The sequence below is a fragment of the Anolis sagrei genome, chromosome 1 (genome assembly GCF_037176765.1).
Source record: "Anolis sagrei isolate rAnoSag1 chromosome 1, rAnoSag1.mat, whole genome shotgun sequence".
Taxonomy (NCBI): Eukaryota; Metazoa; Chordata; class Lepidosauria; order Squamata; family Dactyloidae; genus Anolis; species Anolis sagrei.
In genome coordinates, this window is record NC_090021.1 from 242,176,191 (window position 1) to 242,187,273 (window position 11,083).

At 39.0% G+C, this 11,083-nt stretch overlaps 1 protein-coding gene across 6 annotated transcripts in view; it reads left to right on the forward strand.

The window, feature by feature from the left end:
• The window catches only part of TSPAN4 (tetraspanin 4), a 753,539-nt gene extending 745,449 nt beyond the window's left edge, over positions 1-8,090 (forward strand). For all 6 annotated transcript variants that reach the window (XM_060769140.2, XM_067462592.1, XM_060769125.2 and 3 more), the window contains one exon: positions 838-8,090. In XM_060769140.2, the coding sequence (XP_060625123.2) occupies positions 838-906 (69 nt within the window). In that variant the 3' untranslated portion in view covers positions 907-8,090. The remainder of the gene's footprint in view (positions 1-837) is intronic.
• The last annotated feature ends 2,993 nt before the right edge of the window (positions 8,091-11,083 follow it).

An 11,083-nucleotide genomic window follows, 5' to 3' on the forward strand; every position in this document is an offset into this window, starting at 1 on the left:
TCTTAACCAGGGGCCACTTTGACCAGAGACCACTCTCTAACATTAGTACCAAAAGAGTTATGAATCGGTTTTTGGTCAACTTTAGATTTGATTGGGTTATTTGGGGTGCTGATTCAGAAAATTGCACTGGATAGACCACATCAGCTCTAGTTTCTGATACAGAACATATGCCATCCAGTAGTCACCATCTGCTTGCCCACAGAAAACCATATTTAATAATCTAGAGTTTATGTGATAGTAGCAGTCTTTTGTGGGTAGTCAGCCTCTCCCCTTCTGACATCCCCGTTGTCTTGCCACTATAAGAGTGTTTTGCGACACCAGTCCCTCTCGTTGCGCAATGGTTTCAAGGCAACAGTGTAGTAATGGTGAGGCTGAGGACCATATTTTCGTTCTTGAGAACCACTGGTGGTCCATGGATCACAGGTTGGGAACCACTGGCCTAAAGGGACAATAACAACATGGAGGACAGGGCTTTATTCATTTATCTCAAGAAGGTTTATATATTGCCTGACAATTTCCAATACAATTGGAGTTGAGTTGTAATCCTAGACTGATTCATATCTCGTTTTTGCTGATCACAAGGCAGTTCTTCATTATAGCCTTTCCATTTCTATTGAAATTTTGATTTGAGAAATAGAAAAAAACACATTGTGGAAATTGTAGCATTCTAATTTGTTTGAATTTGGCACACATCCACAAGTTTAGGAAACTTTTCATGTTACTACATTTTGTTTTCTGTTGTAGCTATATTACTTACATTTGTGTGATAGTATCTAAAACAGGTGATAAAGTTTGCCTTGTATGTTTTTTTCTTGATTATGCTTTTTGCATCTACAGATTCTTGGATTGACATTTGCAATGACCATGTACTGTCAGGTTGTCAAGGCAGATACCTACTGTGCATAAAAAAAAAATCACATCCAGAGTCCATCTGCCGTGGCTCATCCTCTCTACAGGATGAAAGAAGACTCTTCTTCATGCTCAACATAATTTTTTTTCCTATGTAAAATAAACTGTATAATCCTCTTTGGAAATTTTGTGAATCACCCTCGTTTGTCACCACCATCCAAATGGAAATGTCAAGGAACTCAGACTTGCTTAGACAAAAGACAATATTATCTCTAAGAAAAGAGAAAGCTACCAAGGAAGGAAGAAATTGCTCCTTTTGCACAGACCATGGTGTGGGTGAAGAGGCTGATTTTAATATATAATCCTGTAGGCTGCTGATGAATAGATGTTTTCCAGTGTGGTGATCCCAGCAATTCCAAGAAACATAGAGTCAAGTTGTTTATCAAGATGGGTGTTGAAGATATACCCTTTTACTGCAGTTTGTTGTTATAGGCTGTTGAAATGTCAACTTAACAAGAATATTTGTGAATTCTCAAGATTACACCATGGAGCGTTGTTTGGGAACCTTTTTTGTGCTTAAAGAAGTGGTATCAACCTCTCCCAACTTCAGAGCAGATGAAAGCAGACCTATCCTGGACCTGTTAATGTATGTTAGTATATACATGTGGAGCATTCTAAAGGGAGTAAAGTAGTACAGCAGCTTCCTGTAGAAACGGGGAAGGGGTTTCCCCCCCGATCACTGTGTGCAGGGACCATGCATTCAGGAGGACATAACACACAGAGAAGAGCAGGATATAAAATAAAATGGGGGAGGGATATTGTGCACTGTAAAATGAGTCACTATTTCCAATATATCTCTTCTTCAAGAAAGCAGCAGCAGTAGCTAACCTTCTATCACTGTTGTTCAGGTTTTGTTTTAAATGTCTTTTTCAACTTTTTCATGCATTTTCAAGTGTAAAATCCCATAAAGAGACTGAAGCTACTTTTCTCCAGTATACAATTTCATGAAGCATTCATCTATACTTTCACCTCCAAATAGTTTGGGCTCACCATGCATAGGAGAAAATTCTTCATGTAGACAGGTTTAAGTTATTTGGTTGGTTTTTTTAAAAAATGCAGCTTCTGTTTGTTTGATTCTAGGATGAGTAAGGAAGTAATGAAGAAAACGCTCTCAATAAATAATGAATATAGTTGTTGACTTATTCTTTAGGTTTTGTAATTTTGACAATAATCTACTTCATTTATAATCTTTTGAATATTTTATTTAGTGAGTGTATTTTCTTTATTAGTGATGGCCCTGCTTTACTGGAATTGAGACCCTTCCTTCACTTTGCTAGGTCTTAACATAATTTTCCCACTATTTAAATTTTACACGAGCAGTCGTTTTCCTCTGTCTCTTCTCTGAAGTAATACAAACTGAACCAAACAAAACTCATGCTTTCAAGTTGGGTCACTTAGACATGACCTTTCTTCCCATTACAAAGTGGTCAATGTAGCCAAAAACATTTAAGAATGTATTATCACATAGATTTCAAATGTGGCTAGACAAAGAACAGGAAAGTAAATTATGAGAGAAGGAGATTGCTGTAAATATGTTGTAATTCAGCTATAAGAGTATATTCTGTGAGTCTGTGATGCTTTTGCCATACATAACATTGAAGAAAACTTTGGAGGTCAGCTTGTAACTACTGGTGTTCAGATCAAATGAATTTTTTTCCCTGCCTGATTTCCTCCACCTTGAGCAATTGAGGACTTTAAGCTAGTCTTTCAATTTTACCCATATAGGTAGACCCTTGGTACTACTCTGTACCTAGTGATTGGGTATCAACATGAAGCTCTATCTTGATGCCCAAAGATTATGTAATTTAATTTCAGCTAGCCAGTGCAGACTTTTATCAGCTAGGTTGAAATGGAATTCCATCTTATTTTTTTTATCTCCAATTAACTCTTTGAGTACAAAATCTTAAATGATTCAAGGAGCATCTAAATTTTCTAAGGAGCTTCCAGAAACCAGCAATCAGGTGAGAAGACCATATGATCAATTCAAGGTTTCTCATATCAGATAGGATTATTTCTCTACTACTAGATGGCACAGGCAACTTTCTGCCTGGATCACGTACATGCTGGTAAGAGATACTAAGAAACTTCAATGCTAATGAGGTGTATGTCAGAGGTATGCAAAGTGGGACAAGACAATTTAATTATTTGATACCTCTCCCTACAGCAGTTATATCAATTACTACTTCTAGTGAAAGAGCACAACATATGTGTAAAATCTAATCTAGCAAGTTAATTGCCATGAGTTTATTCCAAAAGTGAAGGAATTGTAGCTTGCTGATTGAGCTGAAAAGCCTCCAGAATCCCTGCCATGCCTTAAACCTCAATAACATTAGCCATGATTCACTGGGATAATTAAATGCTAAAATCTGTATCATAGACACACCTGGCTAAAGACTTGTATCACCAGCAGGCAACCCAGTCTCTGCTATCTAATATCTATACAAACAAAAACAGCCAAATATATAATTTAGAATTTTGAAAGGAATATTTGTGAAAATCTGAACCATCTTGACACTGCCAAGGAAGTCTATAATCTTCTTACATTGCTCTACATTCCAAAATGTACTGTTGACATTACAGCTGGGAAAACAGTTACTGCATTATGAACTATAAGTTTGAGCCTGAGCCCTATCCAAATAGATGCTCTTAGTCTAAGAGCTTAAGTACAAAGCCAAAAAATTATCAAGTTCTTTTGAAAAGTGAGTAAAAAGCCATAGGCAGATCAAAAAGCATTCTTAGGGCTCATAAACACCAGGCATTTTAACCCTATAGTAACCTCGGATTTGGCACGTTTGTGCCTAATCTGATGGAGCAAAATGTATCTTAATTTGCCTGCATCACTGCCACAGCTGCTAGATGGCCATCGAGTTCTATGTGAGCTCCTGACCATCATGAGTGCCGCACTTGACATCAGAATCGGTCAACCACATGACCAGCATGAAGGAGGAAGATCATCTTTCTTCCTCCTCCTTGGCCTTACAGATACTCTATTCTGACTCTGGCAGAGGCACCCACATGGCCAGGCAAAAGGGGTGAGTTGCCTCTCTCATTCTTACTGGTCATGCAGGTACCTCATTTGGATGTCATTAGAAACACTGACAATGATTAGGAGCTCACATTTAGCTCCATGACCAGCTAGAAAAAACAGCAACATGACCACAATCCATCCCCTTTCTCTGCACTGATGAGAGCAAGAAAAAGATAATGACACTGGTGTCCCATTTGAACAATGCATTAGGCCAAATCACTCCTAAAATAGCTGGCAAACTGCCCTGAAGCTGCTGGAATTTCCAGCACACTCTAAAACAGTGGTTCCCAACCTTTGGTTCTCCAAGTGCTTTGGACTTCAGACCCTACAATTCCTAACAGCTGTTAAGCTGGTTGTGATTTCTAGGAGCTGCAGTCCAAAACATCTGAAAGACCAAAGGTTCGTAACCACGGTTCTAGAATGTCCACACTGAATTTTCCCAAAGCAGAAAAAGGACAGTGTAAACCCCCAAACCCCAAGATACTCACCTGAAGTAGCTGTGCATCATAAAGACCACCAGCTTTTTCATTTGAGGTGAGTCCAGGGTTTGACTAGTGCAGACAAGCCCTTAGTCATGGGGGAAAGCCCAAACTGCAAAGAAAAAACTAGGAACCAAATGTGTTCTAATCCTCTGTCATGCATCCCAATATCCCTCACTAGCCACCATCCCTACTACCCATGCAAGCTTTCAATTTATGTTTAAAGCAACTGTTTATATGCTCTTTCCCACCTTTTTCTGTGATTGTTGCTCTCTGTTTGCCTGCCTTTTCCTTATACATGAACCATTGCAACTTGGGAGTTCCATTGCTGTTAGTTGTCATGGTTCATTACCACTATTGTACTCACAAGCATTTCTGTTGACAGTTTGTGGTTTCCCATCTCTGAAGAGCAGAATAATGAAGTGATGAGTACATTAATAAAACATTGGTTCTAAAAAGATTAAAGACAGATGAAATCTATTTGTGGAGACACCCCCTCCCCCATTAAAAATTAACACATCGGTCCTGGTGACTCAGCAGATAAGAATAAGAAGTTGTGTTGTAGAAGGGAATGTTATGGGAGGGTCCTATGAGACAGCTGTGTTAATCATTTTACTGTTTTGCCTCCAAAGTGGAGGAAATGAGCACCGTCAAACAGCTTGCATTGTAATACTCCCTTTCTATTCTAAATTATGCTCCTCCAATGAATGGGTGCTGCTATACCAGTAGCCTGTTTGGAAATTTGAATGAGCACCCTTGCATTTCTTTCCAATGCTCCCTGCTATCCCTCACAGAAATGTAGGAAGTGCCATTTCTCCACCACCACTCACCAGAATCAAACTGACTTCAGGGCTCAATGGATTTATGGCATTTTAAAAATCCTAAACCTCAGCAGCCAGAGCCTGGGACAAAATATACACCCTCAGACTTAAAGAACCCAATTCCACTGGATATGTTCCAAGTCTAGAAGGCTATTTTCAATGCCGGGATTCAACAGAACCAATCCTCCTTTCACAAAAGAGCCCAATCCTCCTGATTATGCCAAGCTGTCTCCATTTCAGCAACTGAATTGCACATGAATTAAGATTGTCATGGTTGTTGTTATTCCAACAGCTAGGAGGTATTTGTCCTGTCACAAACCACCCAGAAATGTACCAGTACATTCCATCTTACCTTCTGCCCACACCAATGCAAACAATGCCATATCCCTAGAGAAGTGCTGACCTTTAAAAGTAGCGATATATTTTTAGCATGCAAACAGCATTATATTGGCTATAAGGGATTTTGATGCCCCTTCATTCTCAGCTCTAGGCTGTGCCGAATGGATATTGACAAGAGGGAACCAGTTGCTCTGGCCTTTGACATTCAGGGTATATTATTGAAAAAATTAATGGACTTTCTAAAAGCTGGTGGACAAAGACCTTAGCAGGTAGGTCAGGCCATTCAGTGTGCTTCACTTTAAAAATCAAAGGAAGAGAAACTGACATTTGACATGCATCAGTGCAGTTAGAAAGAGAGTAAATCTAGCATCAACCATCAATCCAACACCAATCACAAAAGCTACAGAGAAGTAGCATAAACAACTTGGAACATAATCTTGTGATTTTCATACTATGTTCAGTTCATCAGTCACACAAGCTTGCTTCAGTATTTTTTTAGATGAAGGAAATAATGTAGCCTCTGAATAAGAACCAACTTATTTATCCTGTCCCATTCTACTAGCTTGTTAGCTAAAGGTGTTCAAAGCAGCATGGGAAAAGCCGATGCCTATGTTTTTCTCTGTTAAAGCACAGGGCTTTAAAACAATGTATAAAATGACCAAAGCCATTTAGGGTTCAGGAGCTGAGCCTGCCTCTAAATATGTGGGTTTGGGTCCTTGGTGCTTAGTTTTTGGTACATGGCCCAAGGGCTTATTGTAATCCTATTCAACCAATGCAAATTAGAATGTGGGTTTACATTTCCGTCTGCCATTCATTGGGACCGTGTTGTCTTGTGTCTACTATAAGTATAATGAATACAATGTGTGCTGTATACAATATAATGTAACATAACTATTCATAGCTGCCCAGTTTTGTTATCTGGGGGTGGGGTTAGGTGGGATTATTCAGCACAGTTCACAGAATTCTGATCTATGAGAACTTCCTTTAACACTGGTTTTTCTTTCCATTTTATTGCTGCCATAATAATTGTACAGAATTGCAACAAAAGTGAATTTGTCACAAATGCCACGAAAGACTATGCACCTTATCAACAGAAGTATAAATACTTTTGAGAGGGTTGTGCAATGAGGTTTTTGGAGGTTCTCAGGTTGCAATCTGTGGGTTTGAGGCTCTTCACACATAATAAAATGGGCATCCATGTGGAAAAGATTGTACTGCTGCATACGTCAGTTCACAAGCTGTGAATAATGTACAAAAGGGAATGTGGCGACAGCAGAACTGGGTTTGTGTTAAGAACCATGATTTCCAAAAAAAACCCAAAACAAATAACCTTCAGGTTTGTTTTATGCATGCTAATTAAAGATAAGTTCCACTAAAGACAGTGGAATTTGTCTTAGGAGCTTAAATGCCATATTGCATATTAAGTGAAGCACATCTGAGTTTGCCAGCAAGTGTACACTGAACAAAACATCTATACTAGATGTGACATGCTGTCATATGCATCAGTCTCAAACAATGATTACTACCACTACAGCTGCTATTACTATTACCACCCACCACCACAGTCAATCACTAGTGTCCTGTTGGTGCTGTACACCAGCATAATATGCCAGTAGAGCTAGTGGTAGCAGGTGGGAAAAGGTCACTGGCACAGTAGTCCTGAATGAAGGAAGCCTTGGAGAAACAGGTTGCTCAGAGCTGTAGATTTTGTCTGCCTTCTCTCACCACTGTTGTGTGACCTGGGAAAAAGTGCAACTGCAGCAGAGTGCACCAAAAGGATCCTAGACATTGCCCTAAAAATGATAATAGTAATAATGGAGAAACATGGGAATAGGAAAGCAGCTACTGGCATTTTCCTTCCTCCCTGGTAATTTTGTCTCAAAATTCCTTGCCTACAGTGAAAATTGTGTATTCTTTCTTGTAGGAAGGAAAGCAGCTTGCAGAGTCACAGTTGAGCAGAAAAAACACTTGAGTAGAAACATTTAAGCCGAGTGCCTCCTGTGATTTCTTCCATTCCAACTCATTGACTCTCTAGGCTGCTATTAAAAATAAACCAAGATATGCATGCAACACAAGGTCACATCCAATTTGGCCCAGATTTTTGAAGCAGCCCAAATGCAACACACATTTCTAAACAAGTTTGTCATAGATGTGTACTCAAGACATCTCAGGTGTAAACCTAATGTGTGGGAAGGCCTCTAAGATCTGTTGGTAATGAGAGAGATTTGAGCTCCTTGGCACCTATATTCTACACTTTTGTAAATGTTGCCCTCTGTTTTGCAAAACATTTAGAACTAAACAGCTATTTCAGCTCATGGCTCCATTCTTAATCTTGTTTCTCCTCCCAGTGTTAATCTGTTCCTGTCCCTTGTAGCTTTCCTTGATTTCTTGGATAGTCTTGCTGCAACAAAAAGGAATGGTATATTTTCATGCACCTCATAGGAAGAAGAAGAAAAAGAAGAAAAAGCTATACATTATTTTTTAAAAGACTTATTAAACATTCTTTAAAGTTTACAGTAGAATGAGTTTTGTATTATTTGACATGCATGTATAAAGTATTGTTATATATTGTCATTTTTTAAAAAAAGACTTTCAAGTTTTTTTTTCTGTATGGAAAAATACATTGCCCATTTTCTCTACTTCTTTGTTTTGTTTCCTCTTGGGGGAGGAGTAGCAGGGGAAAGAGAGAGGAAAATTGGAAGTTTTCTGCACAACACCAAAAGTTTCATGAAATACAATCTGAAATTCAATTTGATGACTTAAAGAGTTATACAACTTGTATAATTGCAAAAAGGACAGTACATTACTATGAACCTATTTAAGAATTTGTTGGCATACTATGAAGGAGACCAGTTTGTCATCCCAGTACCCTACATCTAGTGTTAATTGTGGTATGTTTCCATGATGGCCATGTTTTAGGAAGCTAGTTTCATCCAAATGTTATGATATTTTAGGAACGTATTTCAATTAATATTCCTAGTGAATGAAAGAGTGTCACATCTGGAAATTGCAACAAACAGAAAGATCAGTCTTAAAGAAGATATGCCAAACATTCAAGTAAAATGCAAAATTTTACACAACCGCCATCTTCTCAGTGCAACTATTGCTCTAAAAAAGCATGGGATTCTGCAGCCTGCCACCTAAATGGAACTCTTTGGCCCTTGAAACCCCACTAAAGATCCCCAAACACCCAAAGATTTCAACAAAATAAGCCAATCCATCCCTTCCACCCCCTGCACATTTCAAAGGCAAATGACCCATTTCTGAAGCACTTCCATGATGTTTTGGGAATCTCATCCTGAAACAGTTAACTCCTTCACAGCAGCTATGAATACAGATGCAGTCCTTTATAGGAATCAAAAATCTGAATCTATTGCCTTCTAAGGTGAGGAGCAGACCCACCCAGCTCTACACAATTTTCTCCAATGTAACTGTGCATACAAGAATGTCATTCTCCAAATCTGGTCCAGTAATCTCAGAGAAGGTGAACAATCTTCCATATGAGAATTTTACTCACCGGAATGCTGTTTGTGGAAAAGAAAATCCAATCCTTAATACTTGATAAAAGTGGAGATTAGTAGGAAAAGAAGGGGTCAGAGGAGCAATCATCCTGAGACTACAAAAGACCCTGAGCTGTTGAGGATAGGATGATTTGGAGGTTGCTCATTCATAATGCAATGTGAAAGCAGCTAGCAACCACAAACAAAATAGTCTATACCAGTGGTTCTCAACCCATGGGTCCCCAGATGTTTTGGCCTTCAACTCCCAGAAATCCTAACAGCTGGTAAACTGTCTGGGATATCTGGGAGTTGTAGGCCAAAACACCTGGAGACCCACAGATTGAGAATTACTGGTCTAGACCATTAGGACAGAGCATGGTACCCTTTTAAAAAGGAAGATGGCAATATGCAAGACAACACAGAAATGCCAAGGAAACAGTGATAGGACTTAGGGACTGACGCTTTCATGGCAGTTTTGGAAATGTTTATGCTAGTGTCATATAGAGACTACACACACACATACACACCCACCCACCCGACCCATCATACAGAACCCACTATAAGAATGGCCAATCTGCACAGTTGATTAATTGAATGCTTCAGTGCCTTGTTTATAGGAAGAGATGTGGCTGCATATAAATAGAAATAATAGATGACAGTTCTGTTGTTATTGCTGATGGTGCACAAAGCATTTTCATTTTAATTTAGCTGGCTTTCCCACTGATGTTGCTGTTTCCCTACAATGCTTTACAGTGCATTAAATGCAAAATTGAAACTTAAATTGAAAGTGCCAGCACTCCACATAACTGTATGCATAGTAATCTTGTGGAAACACAATGAAGAATTTACATTTAATTGTTCTTAGTACTATATTGGCAATTTTAGGTTCATTTATTCCAGAATGCATCATTTAATGTTTGTTGGCATCACAAACAAAACTTAAAGCAATACAGGAATGCATAACCTAGAAAGTGGAAATGAGACAAATAGACAGGAAATTTCCTTGCCTAAGGATTAAAACCGATCTGTCTCCTGTATGTCCTCAAATCTCTCTAGACCTGTGCCAATTTTTCACATCAGATATCCTGTCCTGGCATTAATCCCACCAGATAGTGAGCAGTCTTTCTAATTTTAACATCTTAGAAGGACTTGTCATCAACTTTGTTTATTCTTTCCTATCTCACCGACATTGTCTTTATGGCACTAATAATACAAGTTCAGTTTCTTGATGGTAAAGGATTAGTGTTCATAAATGCCAGGCATAAATAGATGCCCCCATTAAATACCCCTAATGCTGCCCCCAGCTCCCAAATTCTATAGAACCAACAGGTAAAGATGCCTACAAATTGCAATTCTGGTTTATATTCATAAAAGAGGAGAAAAGGATTCCCTAGAGGTGCAACAGAATGACAGTGCCTAAGCATATTTACAGATTATCACTGGAGGCTTTTAAACCCCGCTGTATGTTTCCATTAATCCACAGAGCCGCTCGCCCAATTTCACATTGGCACGCTCTCCGTGTAACAATAGAGAGCTTATTAAATATTAAGACTTTAATCTTAACTACTTCTATGTGATGGAGAGTCCTAAACATTGCAAAGACAGGCAACATTTTCCAAGTACAAAAAAAGTTATCTTTCGGAGAAAGGGTAAAAGCAAGCAGCTAAGGATTGCATCAAAACAAGTCCACACATATTAGCTGGTGTCCGCTGCAGCCCCCAGGACACATTATGATCAGCAAAAAGTTGTTAACACATGGCTGCCTTGTAATGCCAGACACCCATACGCCTTCTCCCTGTGCTGCATTTCCCTAAGAGCACGGCTGTAGTGTTGAATATAGACCAATTTAAAATGTCTTGTTTTGAGCCCTCTAAATGAATGCCATATCAGGCACTGATCACATTTTCAAGGATGAAAGAGTTCCTTCACAGAGTGTTTCTATGAAGAACTTCCTATCAGTCAGAGCAGCAGTGGAACTCTCTGCCTTGGAGTGTGTTGGAGGCTCCT